Source organism: Poromitra crassiceps, assembly GCF_964638095.1.
Source record: "Poromitra crassiceps genome assembly, chromosome: 3".
NCBI classification, from domain to species: domain Eukaryota; kingdom Metazoa; phylum Chordata; class Actinopteri; order Beryciformes; family Melamphaidae; genus Poromitra; species Poromitra crassiceps.
Window position 1 is genome coordinate 25,482,091 of NC_139625.1, and position 16,602 is coordinate 25,498,692.

Consider the following 16,602-nt stretch of genomic DNA (forward strand, 5'->3'; position numbering starts at 1 on the left):
TTGAAGTGTTAGCTCCAGTTCTCTTAGCAGTCTGCCTCGGATCTGATCATTTGTTATCCCGCATACAACTCTGTCTCGTATCAATGACTCATTTAAGTCTCCAAACTCGCAATCTTTAGCTTTGTTTTTTAAGTCTGTGACGTATGCATCAATTGACTCTGCATTTCCTTGCACACGTGTGAAAAACAAATGTCTTTGGTACGTCAGGTTCTTTCTCGGCTCACAGTACCTTCTGAAGAGTTCTTTCAGGACTTCCAGGTAGTCAACATCATCGTCAAACTGAAAAGTATTGAATACTTTCAAGGCGTTGTCTCCCGCGACATGAAGAAAAGTGGCACATTTCACTTTCTCTGACTTCTCAGCGATTCCACTTGCGACGAGATATATTTCAAACTTTTGTAGCCACACTCTCCAGTTTTCAGACAGATTTCCTTCCAGGCTCAACGTTCCTGGAGGTCTTTGCTGCTCCATTTTTCACTTTACGGGTTCGTTTTCGTCTTTTTTGCAGACTAATTCTGACACCATGTGTTGTATCAGCCCCAAGCATGAGACAGCGTGTAGCAGACTGAACGGTGTTTACTTGTGTGACCTCAATATATACAGCACAGCATACACATTGTAATGTTACAGTCCCTCCTATTGGTAACCTCCAGTACAACAACATTATACATGACAGTCCTTAAATTGTTTAAAGTCCTAGAATTAAATTTGTCCTATGTGAAATTTGCCTGTTATGTGGGGAAGTGCTTAAAAGAAGATATGGGCCATTGTATTTAAACACGCAGTATTCTACCATAGTGACCTGTATGTAGAATATATACTGTAGGGAGACACTTATTGTTTCATTATTGCAAAGCCACAGCACAGTAAAGAGATGTGTGTAATTCTTCATAGATAGTGGTCTCTATCGTTGCATCGGCCTTTAAACTGCGCCCGGCGCAGCGCAGTTTAGTGGGCGTGGACCGGCCCACTCGATATTTTGGTGTCGGCGCTACAGGCGGCCTTAAGCATTATAACCACGCCTTTTAAGCGTAAAATTATGCACAATCTGCTCATTGGAGAAGTGCAGTAAACAAATCACAAGCTTCCCTTTTAAGCTCCAATTCCATGGAGTGATCCAGTCCGGGCAGAAAAGCCAAGCGCTCTGAGCTCCCCCCCTCGCTTTCATCCCCGTCTGTCTCCAATATATTATTCCATACAATTATGCTTCTCAAACCTATCTAACTGCAGTTTAAATACTGCAAGCATGTAAATATGTTACACTATAGCAAGATCAAAGTGAAAAGAATGTTCTAAACGCATTGGCTAGAAAAATATAGCCTATCCCTATGTGGCCTATGTCATGATGAGATTAGATTGGTGAAAGTTTGTCCAGATTAGAAGGATATCGTTTTCTCTCGCTACCTTTTCTTCTCCAGTGCTGCAGATGATGCACATAAATATAGCCTACATTATGTAAAGTCATTGCATAAATGTGTTTTTATTGTAAAAGTAAATGTGAAGTAAACCAAGTCTTATTGGAGCAGAACGGACATCACATCACAGTAGAACCGTGTTACGGCTGTCTCTCATCTAAATCACGTTATATCTGCGAGGCATATATATACCCCCAGGATGACATATAACATTTTCTAAGTAGCTTTAATTAACCAAATTAGATTTCTCCCAGGGTAACTTTTAGGGGTGTTCCAAAAAATTGATTCTGAAAGGATCGCGATTCTTAATGCCACGATTCCTGGATCGATTCCAAACTCCCAAGAATCGATTCTTCTTTTTTTTTTTTTACAGTGCACCTGAAGGCAACATGCAAGATACCGGCTGAATAAGTGTCCAAATGTTCATGTCATTTGTGTACTGTACTGCCACGGTGCCACCACCTCTTGCACTTAAGAACTCTGGTTAATGTATTCCCCCCAAAATCTATAAATCCTTCTCAAAGTCTACAGATCCCCCCCAGCCTATAAATCCATCTTATATGAAGAACATAAGGGGGGAATTCCCCCCTAGTTTGCAAAATGAATTTAGGCCCTGACTGTAATACTTCAGAAGTTGAATTTGAAGTTCAGCATTAATACATTTGTCATTTTTTGTCTTAGATTTACCTTTGTGTGTTATTGCAATATAAAACTACATAATTGAGAATCGATTATAAATTCTGGAATCGAGAATCGTTGGAATCGAGAATCGTTGGAATCGAGAATCGTTGGAATCGAGAATCGATTCTGGAATCGGATCGTGACCCCAGGAATCGGAATCGGATCGGATCGTGGGCGGCTTAGCCGGATCGGAGTACCACTAGTAACTTTGCTGTATTCAATACTTCCAGTGTGAAGTACTAATTGGTAACTTACAAAGCTATGCTTGCAATGTAGCTCCCCAACACAACACTGGTGACAAGTTGACAACTATCAGTGACAACTGTTGTGTTGCTATCGCCCCTCTCCAGGAGGTGCGTTGGGTGCCGTGGCGCTGGCCCCCGTCGTCCTGGGGGCTGTAGGCTTCACCACAGCCGGGATCGCTGCAGGCTCGTGGGCCGCCGGCATGATGTCAAGTGCCGCGATTGCCAGCGGAGGAGGAGTGGCAGCAGGGAGTGCGGTTGCTATTTTGCAGTCGGCAGGTAAAAAGCAATAACTAGGAGGCAATCACATCAATGTGTATACAGAGCGATTTAGAGATCTGATTGGCTGTCTAGTGTCTCACCAATTTCAGTGTGCCAATGTTACACTGTGATTGGTTAAGACGGACGGGCATAGGTCATCAGTAGCTACCTTCGTCCCCTGATTCCGACTCTCGTGTCACTATTTCACATAGCTGTTGTCTTGTTATCAATAAGTTTTAGGCTTGTTATTGTGCTCCATAATGCTCTAGTCTAAATTGTAAGCATTTGTGGTTGTGAACTCGATCATTATCTCCTCACATTTTGCTCCATTTGTCAATGTTTGACTCATTTTAAGAAGTCTAATGCAGAAGCAGGATTTGCTGTCTGGCCTGTGGCTGTCTTGTCTCTTGAAAAATAAGGAAGGGCAAGTTAAGGAGGATATGTAAGGGTTAATGCACGACGAGGTGTCCATTATCAGAAATTAATGGACGACGTGGAGGCGTGAACCATCCGAGGCGAAAGCCGAGGACGGTTGCTTCCGCGAAGTCCATTAATTTCTGTTATACCATGGTCTGGGTGAATACTCGATTCTGATTGGCTGCAAGGTGTCCATTATTTTGTGATATTGTACAGTGATAATGGACACCTAGCTAAATGGTCTGTTCACCGTTCATATCAATGCGCCATAGTTTCATCAGTGTTATCAGGAGAGCAGTTTGAGCTCTATACCCCCGTTAAGGGTTAATATGCCCCTGTGTGCTCAGTTTATCAAAAATGAGAGAGAGAGAGAGAGAGAGAGAGAGAGAGAGAGAGAGAGAGAGAGAGAGAGAGAGAGAGAGAGAGAGAGAGAGAGAGAGAGAGAGAGAGAGAGAGAGAGAGAGAGAGAGAGAGAGAGAGAGAGAGGCTCTGTTCAGCTGACAGAAACCGGGCTCTCAGCTGTCAACTGTCAAACCCCCTGTTTACAACTTGCAGCAACCAGCAGCCAGGCGCTCTGGGAGAGCGCGCGCTGCCTCTTATCACTGATACAAATCAAGGGGTCCACCCGCTATGCACAAATCAAGTCAAAGAGGAAAAAGACGAGATCAACAAAAAGAAAACAACGCAATGGGCAGTTAACAGCAACACACTGAGAGACGTCCTTGTACAAAACATACCTGGACTCCAACATACTGAAAGCAGATAGTTTTCACTCTACTCCTGCCTCGCGCCATTTACGTCTTATAAGACCCGCAAACGTTAACGCAATTCCCTGGAATGCGAGATTAAACAACCCAGTTACATGCCGTTGCATTCAGACATTGCCGTTTTATTTTGTATGTTGTTACATAGGCTACAATTGGCCAAATTATTAGTTAGCTTGATTCTAGAATTGTGCCAGGTGTAGAAACTAAGCAGCCATTTTATCCAATGATAGCCTAATCTTGAGCAGCCGAGGGGACTATTTTATCTCGCCGGTTCTCAACTCATATTCAAGGTTATGAAAACTAGATTTTGATTGCAAAATGCATGAAAATATAAATGAATGGTCTTGTTTTTTTTCTTTGGCAAGTGACCATGGTATAAGCGGGTTAATGCACTTCGAGGTGTCCATTATCACTTTTTAAGGGACTTCGCGGAGGCAACCATCCTCGGCTTCGCCTCGGACGGTTCACGCCTCCACGTCGTCCCTTAAAAAGTGATAATGGACACCTCGTCGTGCATTAACCCTTACATAATGGACACCTCGAAGTGCATTAACCCGCTTATACCATGGTCACTTGCCAAAGAAACAAAACAAGACCATTCATTTATATTGTCATGCATTCTGCAATCAAAATCTAGTTTTCATAACCTTGAATATGAGTTGAGAACCAGCGAGACAAAATAGTCCCCTCGGCTGCTCAAGATTACCATTAGATAAAATGGCCGCTTAGTGCCTGCACCTGGCAGAATTTCTAGCCCATAAACTAACTAATAATTTGGCCAATTGTATGCAACGTACAAAATAAAGCAAACTGCAATGTCTAAGAATGCAACACCATGTAACTGGCTCGTTTAAACTCACATTCCAGGGAATTACGTTAACGTCTGCAGGTCTTATAGACGTAAATGGCGCATGCCATGCTCAGAGTAGACTGAAAACCATCTGAAGCTTTGTATGTTGGAGTCCAGGTACGTTTTGTACAGGGACGTCTCTCAGTGTGTTGCTGTTAACTGCCCATTTTGTTGTTTTCTTTTTGTTGATCTCGTCTTTTTCCTCTTTGACATGATTTGTATCAGTGATAGAGGCAGCGCGCTTGTGCAAAGCGCCTGGCTGGCTTTCTGCAAACTTGTAAACAGAGCTGGTTTGACAGTTGACAGCTGAGAGCCCTGCTTCTGTCAGCTGACAACATCAGCAGATCTCCGAAAATGACAGATTTCTAAATAGCCGTTATTTTAATAAACTGAGCACACGGGTAATCTAAATAGTTACTTTGACTGACTACATTTTTTTCTACACTTATAAAAGTCCATTATTAACCCTTAACGGTGGTATAGAGCTCAAACGGCTCTGTCGTGATCCTGGCGCATTGATATGAACGATGAACAGACCATTTAGCTAGGTGTACTTACATTATCACTTTACATTATCACAAATTAATGGACACCCTGCAGCCAATCAGAATCGAGTATTCACCCAGACCATGGTATAATTTTGGTTCTACCCACTCTAGCTCAACCAGGATGTGATACTTCATGCTCAGTCTGCTGAGGGTCCTAACCACTGTAATCTGTAATCTCACTCTAGGTATGGCCGGTCTGGGAACAGCTGTTACTGCAGCAGTGGGCAGCACTGGAGCAGCTGTGGGGGCTCTGCTGGCGGCACTCATCTGAGAGCAAATATTAACCCATGAAGGAATGAGACCAACATTTATTATGTTACAAATATTGTTGTTACTAAAGCAGCACCTTAATGTTACTTTAAATTACCTTGTGTGATAAATCTGAAGGGCCTGAAGGGCCTTCAGAGAAACCAGTTTTATGACACAAAGTATCATTTTCAGGATGCTTCTTGGTCCTGGTCCTTCTTGGTCCTGATGCTGTATTTTTGACACTATCAGAGGGAAATTAAAGTGACAATTTGTTTTTGTTTGGGTTTTTTGCACTTTACGTCTGAACACTATTTTGTCCAGTCTTATGAAAATCTAATTAAAATGCATTTGAAATTTGTTTTGGTTCTTGGTTCATTTTCAGTTTATGACCTACCAGGCACTCAGGCACTATAGGGCTGAATTTTCGATGTGATAGAAACAGTCCGGCTTTTTCACTGGAGCCGCTTTTGTAGCTTTTTAATCCACTTTGCCGACTGGAGGACCAGTGAAATATTACATCACCAGCAAAGGTGCTGTCATTTTACAACTGATCATTGGCTGCAAAATAATGACTCTCTGTATTTGCACGTATATGTCGATGAAATGTATTTAAGTTAGCTATTTTTCACCACTCCAGTTTCCGGAACAATTTACTGAAAGCATCTATCACTGTCCCAACTGTAAACAAAACATTTACATAACCAACAAACAAGCCAACAAAATCAAGCCACATTGAGGAAAAGATTTTCATTTGCCTTCGCACAACTGGCATTGTTGGTCATCATGACTGTGAAAGAAAGTGGGTGAAGCCAATGATTTAAAAAAGGAACATGTCCATTTTGACTTATTATTATTATAAACTTTATTCGTGTCACTTTTGAAAACAAAATTACAACGTGCTTTATAGAAGCATTAAAAGAGAGGACCAAAGATACCAGAAACCACAACACAACAAGCAAGAAAACACAAGAATAATTATTTTTTAGATAAAGATGGGACAAGGAGCAGGAGAGAGCCCCTCTTCAAAAAATAAATTACAAAACACAAAATGAGGAATTTCAATAGGACATTACGCACGTTGTGGCCTATAGTTTCTCTGGAAGGACATTCCAAAACTATTTCTGAAACATTTGTGTGTGTGTGTGTGTGTGTGTGTGTGTGTATGTGAGTGAATGAATGAATTTATGACATCCCTGATGATGTCATCACCAGTGGGACAGACAGACAAACAGAGCCCTAGCTCCTTTTTATATAGATAGAAGATAGATAGATACCTGCAACATTCCTCAGTTTCAGGGTGGGGGGAGGGATGACGACAGTGGAGATCAGTGAAATGTTTTAAATGTAAAGTTTTTTCCCCATCAGTCCTGAAAGAGAGAAATAATATTGCATAACAGGCGTATGATATACATACATTTATGTATTTATTTTATCCCTTTATTCTCCCCCCCCCATTTTTATCCCCCATTAGTGCTAATTTAATTTATTTATCCTGGTTGCTGCTCCACCCTCTGCCGATCTGAGGAGAGCTGAAACTGGCTCCATGCTTCCTCCGAGACATGGGCAGTAGCCAGCCGCTTCCTTTCACCTGACAGGGGAAGCTTCACCATTAGGACAGCACGTGGGAGGATCGTGCTATTCCAACGAGTTCCCCTCCCTCCGAACAGGTGCCCCTAATGACCAGAGGAGGCACCACTTCAGCGACCAGGATATTGCATGTTTTGGTGTGGGGTTCCTATACATGTATGAAGGAAACCCCCAGGGGGCACGGGGAGAACATGCAAACTCCACACAGAAAGGCCCTTTTTGACGACCCCACCCGGGCGGTGGGCACTCGAGGACATGCGGACGGGCACGCACTCCTTCAGTGCTCACAGCGTCCCAGATGGGAATCGAACCCAGGAGCTTCGCGACAGTGCTTAGTTACCACTGTGCCACTCTGCCCCCCAAATGTATTTATTCATTTGGTCTGTGTTTTCCCAGATTTTGTTCTCTGAGCAGCTTGATCTTGTTCAACAATAATCTTCTTCCCGCTCATTCCGTTAAACGTGCAGCAGTAGCAATAACAACATCAAATAGCCTACCTAAATAACAAAGTAAAGACAGACAGATGACAATACATCCAAAGCAATGGCATTATCCAGTAGCTTTGCCTTCCATAACCCTATAGTTTCTGAAGTTTCAGGATTTTGCTGCAGGATATTCTATACTAAAGAGTAAACACATAAAGACATTTTATTTTTGCATAATCCAAAGATGTGTATTGTGTCAATGATTAATCAGATATGATGATGCATACAAAATAATCTGCCAAAAATGTGTTTTATTGTCTCTGTAATCAGAAAAAATGCCCTCCAGCTTGTGGTCCATTTCCCACACCACGTTAAATTTGAAATGTTAAAATACATACAAAGACAATAATCAACCAACCATGTCTACAATATATTAAGAAGAAAGACATACATTTACTGTAACATATACCACCTACATGCCAGACTGACAAATGAAAAGTTAATAATGGATTTAAACATGCATCTAACATCAAATTAGATAAAGGCACCAGTTCCAACAACTCTTAAACAAAGCACAGACAGATGACATAGTGAAAAAAAGAAAAAATCTTAGTGGTGATTCTGTATCTGAATATAATATGATTGATTGCCAAGCAGCAGTATTGTATCCTCTCACAACACCTACCAACAAGAGATCTGAAGTAACTTTATAATAATTGATTATAATAATTTAGTTTTTATATAGAATCTAACAGCTTTTTAAATATATTTTAGAATTTACATTATTTTTTAAATTACAAATATTCAGTTCTGTCCAATTTTCAAGTTAATACTTTGCCTCTAGACAATTTAAAGCACAGACAATGCTGCCTTGTAGCAACTGATAATGTAATAACTTGGTAAAATGTAATGTCTCTCTATATGGGTTAAAAAAAATATATATATATTAATAATATTAATAATAATAAAATAGTAATAAACCCCATTAGTGTAATAAATTGCTGAATAATGTAAGAACCTCACATTATACTAAGCAGCAACACAATAACATGTTGTATCATCAGTTAACAATAGATTGCAAGTAGGCTACTAATCAACGGTTAATGTAATAATGCAATTTAATGTATTGCATCAACAAGTTTTATTTTCAAACCATTTAGAAGGACATTGTATTACATTAGGAAGTTATTACATTTTCCAGCAGTTATTCTATAATTAGTTGTTACATGCCTTAGTGCTTAGTTAAATGTCGCTTTATGCCCCAGTCTTCTGCACAGACTGGGGCTTTGCAGTAATGTCCAGCCTACTTGGACGTTGAAGAACTTTCTTTGTCCTTAATTTGTTTCTTCTGGGCAACTCTCTGAGCTATCCCATAGGGCACGTGACATGCCACCGTCCCCAACTCTGCTGCCCCCGTGACATGAAACATCTGATCATCAAAGAAGATGTGGGGCCTGATCTTCTCCAGCATGGGGCCCTTGGGAGCCCCCGCCAGGAAGAGAGCCTCATCGATCTCCAGACCCCACGACCGCAGAGTTTTTAGCGCTCGGGCCCCCGAACTGGCCGCACTGCGAGCCGTCACCAGGTAGGTCCGAATGGGGCAGTCCAAGCGCTGGCCTTTGTCATAAAACTTCTTCTGTAGCTTCCCTAAAGCCTCCAGGAAGCACTTCAATGGCCCCTGGAGAAAGAAGGCAGGGGAAAAGTAGTTAGGCTACCCCTAGTTAGGCTACCCCTAGTAACACTTGAATTCTGGTTTATATTAAAGGAACACTCCGCCCATTTTCAACCAGCTTTGTATCATTAGAACATCAGTAGTATATCAGAAAACTGTAAACTGTTTTGAAGTCTGTCATTTAATTTGACAGTTATTGACTGTTAAAGTGTGGACCAGTGACATCACTGGTCCACACTAACTCAAATTAATAACTAATTAACTCAAATCAACTCTCAATAACTGTCAAACATTCTGTCATTCATCTAGTTTGACAGTTATTGAGAGTTGATTTGAGTTAATGAGTTATTAATTTGAGTTAGTGTGGACCAGTGATGTCACTGGTCCACATTTTAACACTCAATAATTGTCAAATTAAATGACAGACTTCAAAACAGTTTACATTTTTCTGATATACTACTGATGTTCTAATGATACAAAGCTGGTTGAAAATGGGCGGAGTGTTCCTTTAAGACCAATATGTGTATTACAATTTTCATCATCAGTATAGTACTGAAATATACTGCTGTGCACATACATGGTCCAGGGGCTTGTTCTCGTATGCCTTCTCGTGCTCAAAGAACTTGTCCAGTCCGTGGGTCTTGAAGATACGCTCGGACTCATCAGAGAAGAGAACAGCATCGCCGTCAAAGGCAACACGCAGCTGGGTCTCCGACACTTCCTTCATCTTCTCCGGGGTGAACATGGTGGCTGCTGCTATACCTGATGCACAGACATTAGTTCACGTTCACCATTTTATGTTACTACAGCACATTCCACAGACGATATACATACTTATTTGCCTTCTTTGTGTAGAAATGGTGTAATGTACTTTCTCAGTAACATGTGGCTTCTCTCTGTTTACACTGACCTTCCTCCAGGGCTTCTCGAACTTTGATTGGGTCAGCAGACAGGTACAGGTTGGTGTGGTAGGCCTTTAAGTAGCCTATAGAACTGTTTCCCCCACTCATACAGAAGCGCTCGATGAACAGTTCTGCAAGAGGACGAATAAAACACTCAGTGAACTATTGATGTGGATGAAACTTCATGTTTTGTGTTACAGTCAGACACATGGGATACCGCTACTTTTAGTTTGATTTCAGCAATTGACTTCCGTTTTCTGTCTGTCTGTGAGCGTACCTTATATGGGTGTACCTTGAAATGTGGGCGTACCCTGAAATGGTCACGTGACTTCCAATTTTCAATTTTGTATTTAAAAGCTCTTTCTCTCCACTTGGTGCGAGGATGTGTTGTAATAAACATTCCAGCTCTGTTAGGTCACCCACAGGGTGCTCTTTACCAGGGTGGGAATTTCATCATTAAGGGGCGATTTAGTTTTGTGAATCAACTAGGCTACATCTCGTGACGCACATTATATGTCACACCATCAACAACAATGGACAGGCGGGAGAGTCGTCACTTATGCGACTGGTTGTGTGTAGGCTTTCTGATTTATAACTTACATTATAACAAACTGCGACTTTCTCGAGTTATCATTTACATTGACAAACCTGACATGTGTACTCCCGTGACACAATTCAAACTGGATCAAAAAGGTAGCGTATCGCTCCGTTCACCACCATTCATATTTGTTCACACGCTGGTACAGGGAGAAAAGCAGGAAGTGACGTTCACTTTGGCTGGATGTGGCCCCCTGAACAATATAGCCTAGTTGAATAGAGCTGGCCTACTGCATATTATAATTCCTAACCTTGTTATTCCCCCTGAACAATATAGTTGAATAGAGCTGGCATACTGCATGTTATAATTCCTAACCTTGTTATTGTCCTCAACAACAGGCTAAAGAACCCGCTGACCCGTGTTGGAACAGCTCACTCAGCAGGTTAGAATTTGAATTTGAATTGTATCAACAATTAAAGGGTGTAAAGCACAGTTGACCCTCCTGGCTCTAGAAAGCCCCTCAGTACTTCAGGAATTTAATTGTGTCTCAACAATCTTAGGCTAAAGCAGTTCAGAGATTTTCTCTTCTTCCTTATGTTTGTCTTCTACAATTTGGTCCTATTATTGATTTTTTGATCAGTTAGATCTAGTTAGGTGTGTGTGCATGTGCGGGCGTGCGTGTATCAGTCACTCACGGTGATGATTGATGGTGTTGATGAGTCTCAGGCCGACGTATGCGTGGTTGTTGGTCATGAGCACGACATCAAAGAGCTCCTCGCTCTCTGGGTAGAGCTCCCTCAGCTGAGTGTTCACTGCCTCCAGAGCCTGAGAAATACAAACACATTTGTGTGTGCGTGCGGGGTGTGTGTGTGTGTGTTTCAGCCACTCTCTCCACGGTGTCTGACCTTGACAAAAGAGAAGGCGGGCCCAGGGCTGAAAGGCTCATCCTCGTGCTCCACCTGGTACTTGATGTACTCCTCCAGGCCCTGCTGCTCATAGATCTGCTGCTCCTTCTCCATGCTGAAGAGCACGCGTGCCGACACTGCAATGGTGATGGCATTCTCTGGCTTGGGCTGGAGGATGACAGACATATGGAGTGACCTGTTGTACCAAGGTGAAATTTCCACTAGGGACGGGGGCCCCCTCTTTAATGTCTTTCAGAGGCTGTAGCATAGCGGGCTCAGTTTTAAAGCTAGTGAAGATACTGGTATCATATGAAACTAGAAGACCTAAGGCATCCATTGCCCACCAACCATTTCATGCTAGCTCGTCGGGAAGGGGGCTAAATAACACTCCAAAGTTAGGCAAAATTTTGGCGAGAGGAAAATTTGCATGGTCATTTTCAAAGCAGGCCCTTGACCTCTCACCTCAAGATATCTGAATGAAAAGGGGTTCTATGTGTAACCATGAGTCTCCCCTTTACAGACATGCCCACTTTATACTAATCCCATGCAGCTTTTAGCATAAACTATACTTTTTTTGCATGGTATGGTATGGTATGGTATGGTATGGTATGGTATGGTATGGTATGGTGTTTATTCTTAATCCCCGAGGGGAAACATGGCATGCAGTATAAATGTATTATATTTGCCTATTCTATTTGAATATTTCTGCATACTCGGGTCCCTAAACAACTGCCTTAATTTGGTATGACTGGAAAGCTGAGACTCTTGTGGATTCAATGAGCCCAATTGTATTCATGTATGATGAAGTTAGTCCCCATAGTAGCCATTTCATTATGAGACCATTTTTCGGAACTTGACCTCATAAAATGACCTATTGTGACCTCACAGCCTCGTGAACAACCACATAATAGAGACGTCGGGCATTCAAGGGATCGTGTACAACATGTATGGCTTTCCTAGGTATATCGACCATAGGGTTTCTGAGGAATTTCTAGAACAGAAGTTCTTGCTGAAAAAGGCAATTCTTTATATATATATATATATATATATATATATATATATATATATATATATATATATATATATATATATATATATATATTATATCAAATGTCCAGTGGTGTGGACATTTGATTCAGCTTTATGGCAGCACACCCGCTCCCACCACTCGCATCCCCCTAGCCACCCCTCAAATCCTGACTCTCTACCACCTTCCTATCCCTAGCTACAGCCCCTCCCCCCATCCTTGTCCCACCACCACCACATCCCCCTAGCCACCCCTCGAATCCCGACTATACCACCTTCCTATCCATAGTTACGGCCCCTTTTCTCTAGCGCAGTGGGTTAAGATCTGGGGAAGGAATGGGCAGGTTGTACAGTCCAGGAACCATCTGGAAAGTCCTGGAGACCATAATACCATACCATACCATACCATACCATACCATACCATACCATACCATACCATAATATGCCCACACCCCAGGTTGAATTGGTCTGAAAATGTGCATGGAGGTGGGTTATAATCTGGGGAAGGTCATGGCAGGTTGTAAAGTCCTGGAAACCTTCTGGAAAGTCCAGGACATCACCATCCTTGTAGGCCAAGCAAAAGGTGCAGTTGTATTGTGCCTATTTAACCCGGGCAACACCGGGTACATTGCTAGTTTCCAATAAATCACCTCGTCACTTACTTTTCATTTAACCAAAAGCTTCAAATGCTGCATCACCTGCCAGTAAGCCTGCTCAAAACAGGCCTCCAGCGTTTACATGGACTTTTATCAAGTTGAGTGGTCAAGTGTCTGTCTTCTCCCGTCTGCCGTTCAGTGACATCAGACTTGGCTACTGTGATTATGAAGCCTCAACTAGTGAACATAAGCAATCATTGCAATATTCAGTGACGATAAGAAGGAAAAATAGGACAAATACCTTGCATAATGGAAGTAAGTATCCTGAAAATATGGAAAACCCTTACCAGTACTGGCCAATATCTGCTGTGAACTGTTTTTCTTACACACTGTCAACATAGCAACTCATTTACTTTTACTAAGACATGGAAACTTTCACAATTATGCCACAAGCTTTTTAAGGATGCTGCGTAAACTTGTAAAACTCACCGATTTTGGTTTCCTAGTGGGGGTGGAGGGCTTCAGCACCATCCTGCCATCTCCCCAGGGGGCTCGACTGGTTCTTCCATTTCTGTCCAAGTCCTGTCCTGTGACGGTCCCAGTTTGACCATTAAGACTCATGCTACTACCGCTTCAGCTCACTCACCCTCCACAGTGCCCTGTTGCCTCTCTCTCTCTCTCTCTCTCTCTCACTCAGGTAGTACCGCAGGTAGTGTGGCTGGTACTCGAGTACCAGGAGTCCTTGCTCACTCATGTACAAGTTGAATTTCAGCCCTGGTGCATTCAGGAGATGAGATCAGGACTGTTGCCACTGCAGAGTCACTCTGCAGCCAAATGCTCAGAGCGGGGGAGGAGGTGAGATGTAGGGGAGGGATGGAGAGAGATTCAGAGAGGAAAATGGAGATGCAAGGTGTTGGTATGCGCCGTTGATGCTCTGGCTAATCCCTGGTGTCATGCGTTGATGCTCTGGCTAATCCCTGGTGTCATGCGTTGACGCTCTGGCTAATCCCTGGTGTCATGCGTTGAGCTCAGTTCTTCTTGCATCGCTGTGTCTGTCTTCCTGTGTGTGTGTTCCTCTCATCTTTTATTGACATTCTGCATCCTTCCCCTTAACCATTTCAGTGACCACCTCCCTGGAGCAGCAGAATTGTGGATGTGATTTAATGTATGTGACAGCTGGTTGTTTATAGACGCTATCGGGCAGGAGCTGACCCATCTTGTAGGAGGAGCAGCACCGCGTCATGATGCGTGTAATTAATTCATGCATCAACACTTTTAAACGTGGGCAGAGTTTGATATTTGTCCTCATAAAAGCAAAGACCTTTTCCCGTGTGTTAGGTCACCAAATCTGAAGATGCCAATTCAGCTATATTTTTATCCTTATTCTCTCTCCACTCCCTGTCGACGAGTTCACTGCCACTGGTTTTGATGGTCTTCCTGCTTAGCAGCGTGGGAAATGGAGTCCCTCCGTGGGTCATTTGCTCCTCCGGTGCATTTAATGATGATTTAACGATGATTTCTTCTTGCAGCTCTCCATCCAGACCCCTGCAGGATGCTTCCATGGATCGAAATACAGAGCAGCAGCCACAGTTGCCAGGCAACGGCGGAGGACTCGGACTGGCTGGATGGGACGCCCACACCTAGGTTCTGATTGGCTGCGGTGAATCCAGAGTGTATTTAGCCTCCAAATATGGTATCAATCAGAAAGACAGACGGGTGATGTAGGGAACAAAGAAGTACATGTTTTGCTTTGAACAACAAAATGAATTATATATCTGATATCAGGGATGGCTTTCGTCACAACAGACAGGCAGACGCTGTTCTCCTCTAGAGCTGGTTTCTGGCAGGGAGGTATTGACTAACGAACAAAAGGATAATAGAGACAGCCTCAGGGGCACGTGCTGGATGAAGCACTGCCATCGTCTCTTTATGCCTATAAGCATTAGTTATCAAATCCTACCATTCATAGTCCGTTGACTGCAGAGAATGGCAAGTAAAAGTTTACATTGTAAACATCATGACCAATAAAACCAAAATGGTTGTTTAAATTTGGTTCTCCAAGTCACCCAGAGTAGGAGTTTGTACCCAACATGTGTACCCCCCCCCCCCCCCCCCCGCCCCACACACACACACACACACACACACACACACACACACACACACACACACACACACACACACACACACACACACACACACACACACACACACACACACACACACACACACACACACACACACACACACACACACACACACACACTACTCACCCCTCTCAGCATGTGGTATTGCTCCATAAAACACTGTGCTGGACATGCACTCACAGCAGAACGATATCACATGACAAAACATATCACTGTATACATTGTCCCCCGACGCAGCCCTGTAGCACGAGCGGTCGATTAAAGCAGTCGATGTGTCCGGTAGGCTACTCCTACAAACAGCACACATGATGAAACCAACGGTGCAAAGTGGCATTTGCCATCATGGCCATGTACTGTAAACAGCAGGATAATGTCTTTGCTGCTGACCCCTCTCTCCCAGGCTCCCCAGGCACCAGACGCAGAGAGCTTTTATCGATTGGCTGCAGACAAGCTGTATGCCTGAGTGACTTTTATTGTCTGGAATCTGAGCAGCTGCAGATCCATGGAACCTATCTGCTTTCAATATTTATGTGCTGATATTGTCAACCACATCATCCAATATCATGCAAACTCATTAGTGTGTGCAAATAAGGGAGTATATGTACAAGAATGAGCATTGAACTTAGCGGAACTGAAACTTGATTGCTGCAACACATTTAGATTAATTTGGTAAAACACTGGAACATTTATTTGCTTATGTATGTAGTGTACTATAGTCTCTTATGGTAAGGTAAGGGTTGAAAACTAAAGCAGCCATTTCTTGCATTTCACACTCACAGCCACTAGAGTGTAGTAGAGTATAAGTAAGCCCTTCACCTCCTGGTGCAGCTTCACTGCTTCATTCATTCCTCAGGGCCTTTTAAACAAAGAGGATGTGAAAGAGAAGCCAAGCTCGTATGAGAGAGGAAGTTGATCTGAGAACTGAGTGTTCTGCTTCTTTAAATACACTAACTTTTTTTAAAGTGTGGCATAAGGTCACTGCAATATTCCAATAACATTTGTTAGTGACTTATACTTATAGTGTGTCTGTGATACTCAGTATTGAGTTATCATGATCCGGTTTATGATGGTATCACTATAATATTCATAATATTCACAAAGTTTATTATAAGATGACTATGGGTCTATTTCATAAGGGATACAATGTGACAAAGCTTCACCTGATGTAAGAACACTGCATACCATTGCATTGTATATCACTGCATATATATATATATATATATATATATATATATATATATATATATGTGTGTGTGTGTGTGTGTGTGTGTGTGTGTGTGTGTGTGTGTGTGTGTGTGTGTGTGTGTGTATGTATGTATGTATGTATGTATATAATAATGTTTTCCTGGTGCTTGTTGTCCTGGTGCTTGTTGTTTC

General features: G+C 42.5%; 2 protein-coding genes across 3 annotated transcripts in view; one reads left to right on the plus strand and one right to left on the minus strand.

The window, feature by feature from the left end:
- LOC310772932 (interferon alpha-inducible protein 27-like protein 2A) overlaps positions 1–16,602 on the plus strand; it is a 158,391-nt gene that overhangs the window by 11,814 nt on the left and 129,975 nt on the right. The window contains exons 3-4 of one of the 2 annotated variants that reach the window (XR_014552526.1): positions 2,447–2,617; positions 5,367–5,516. Coding sequence is in view for 1 of the 2 variants with exons in the window: in XM_083632878.1 (XP_083489004.1) it covers positions 2,447–2,617; positions 5,367–5,452 (257 nt within the window). In the remaining variant the exon portion in view is untranslated. Of the gene's footprint in view, positions 1–2,446; positions 2,618–5,366; positions 5,789–16,602 lie in introns of those variants that run through there. The other variant, XM_083632878.1, reaches the window with a different exon arrangement.
- LOC310772821 (cytosolic 5'-nucleotidase 1A-like) lies at positions 8,746–13,702 on the minus strand (the record flags this gene model as incomplete). Its single annotated transcript, XM_083632750.1, has 6 exons — positions 8,746–9,120; positions 9,692–9,870; positions 10,019–10,147; positions 11,250–11,379; positions 11,460–11,627; positions 13,571–13,702. The coding sequence occupies 6 exons, from the start codon at positions 13,700–13,702 to the stop codon at positions 8,746–8,748; spliced, it is 1,113 nt and encodes a 370-aa protein (XP_083488876.1).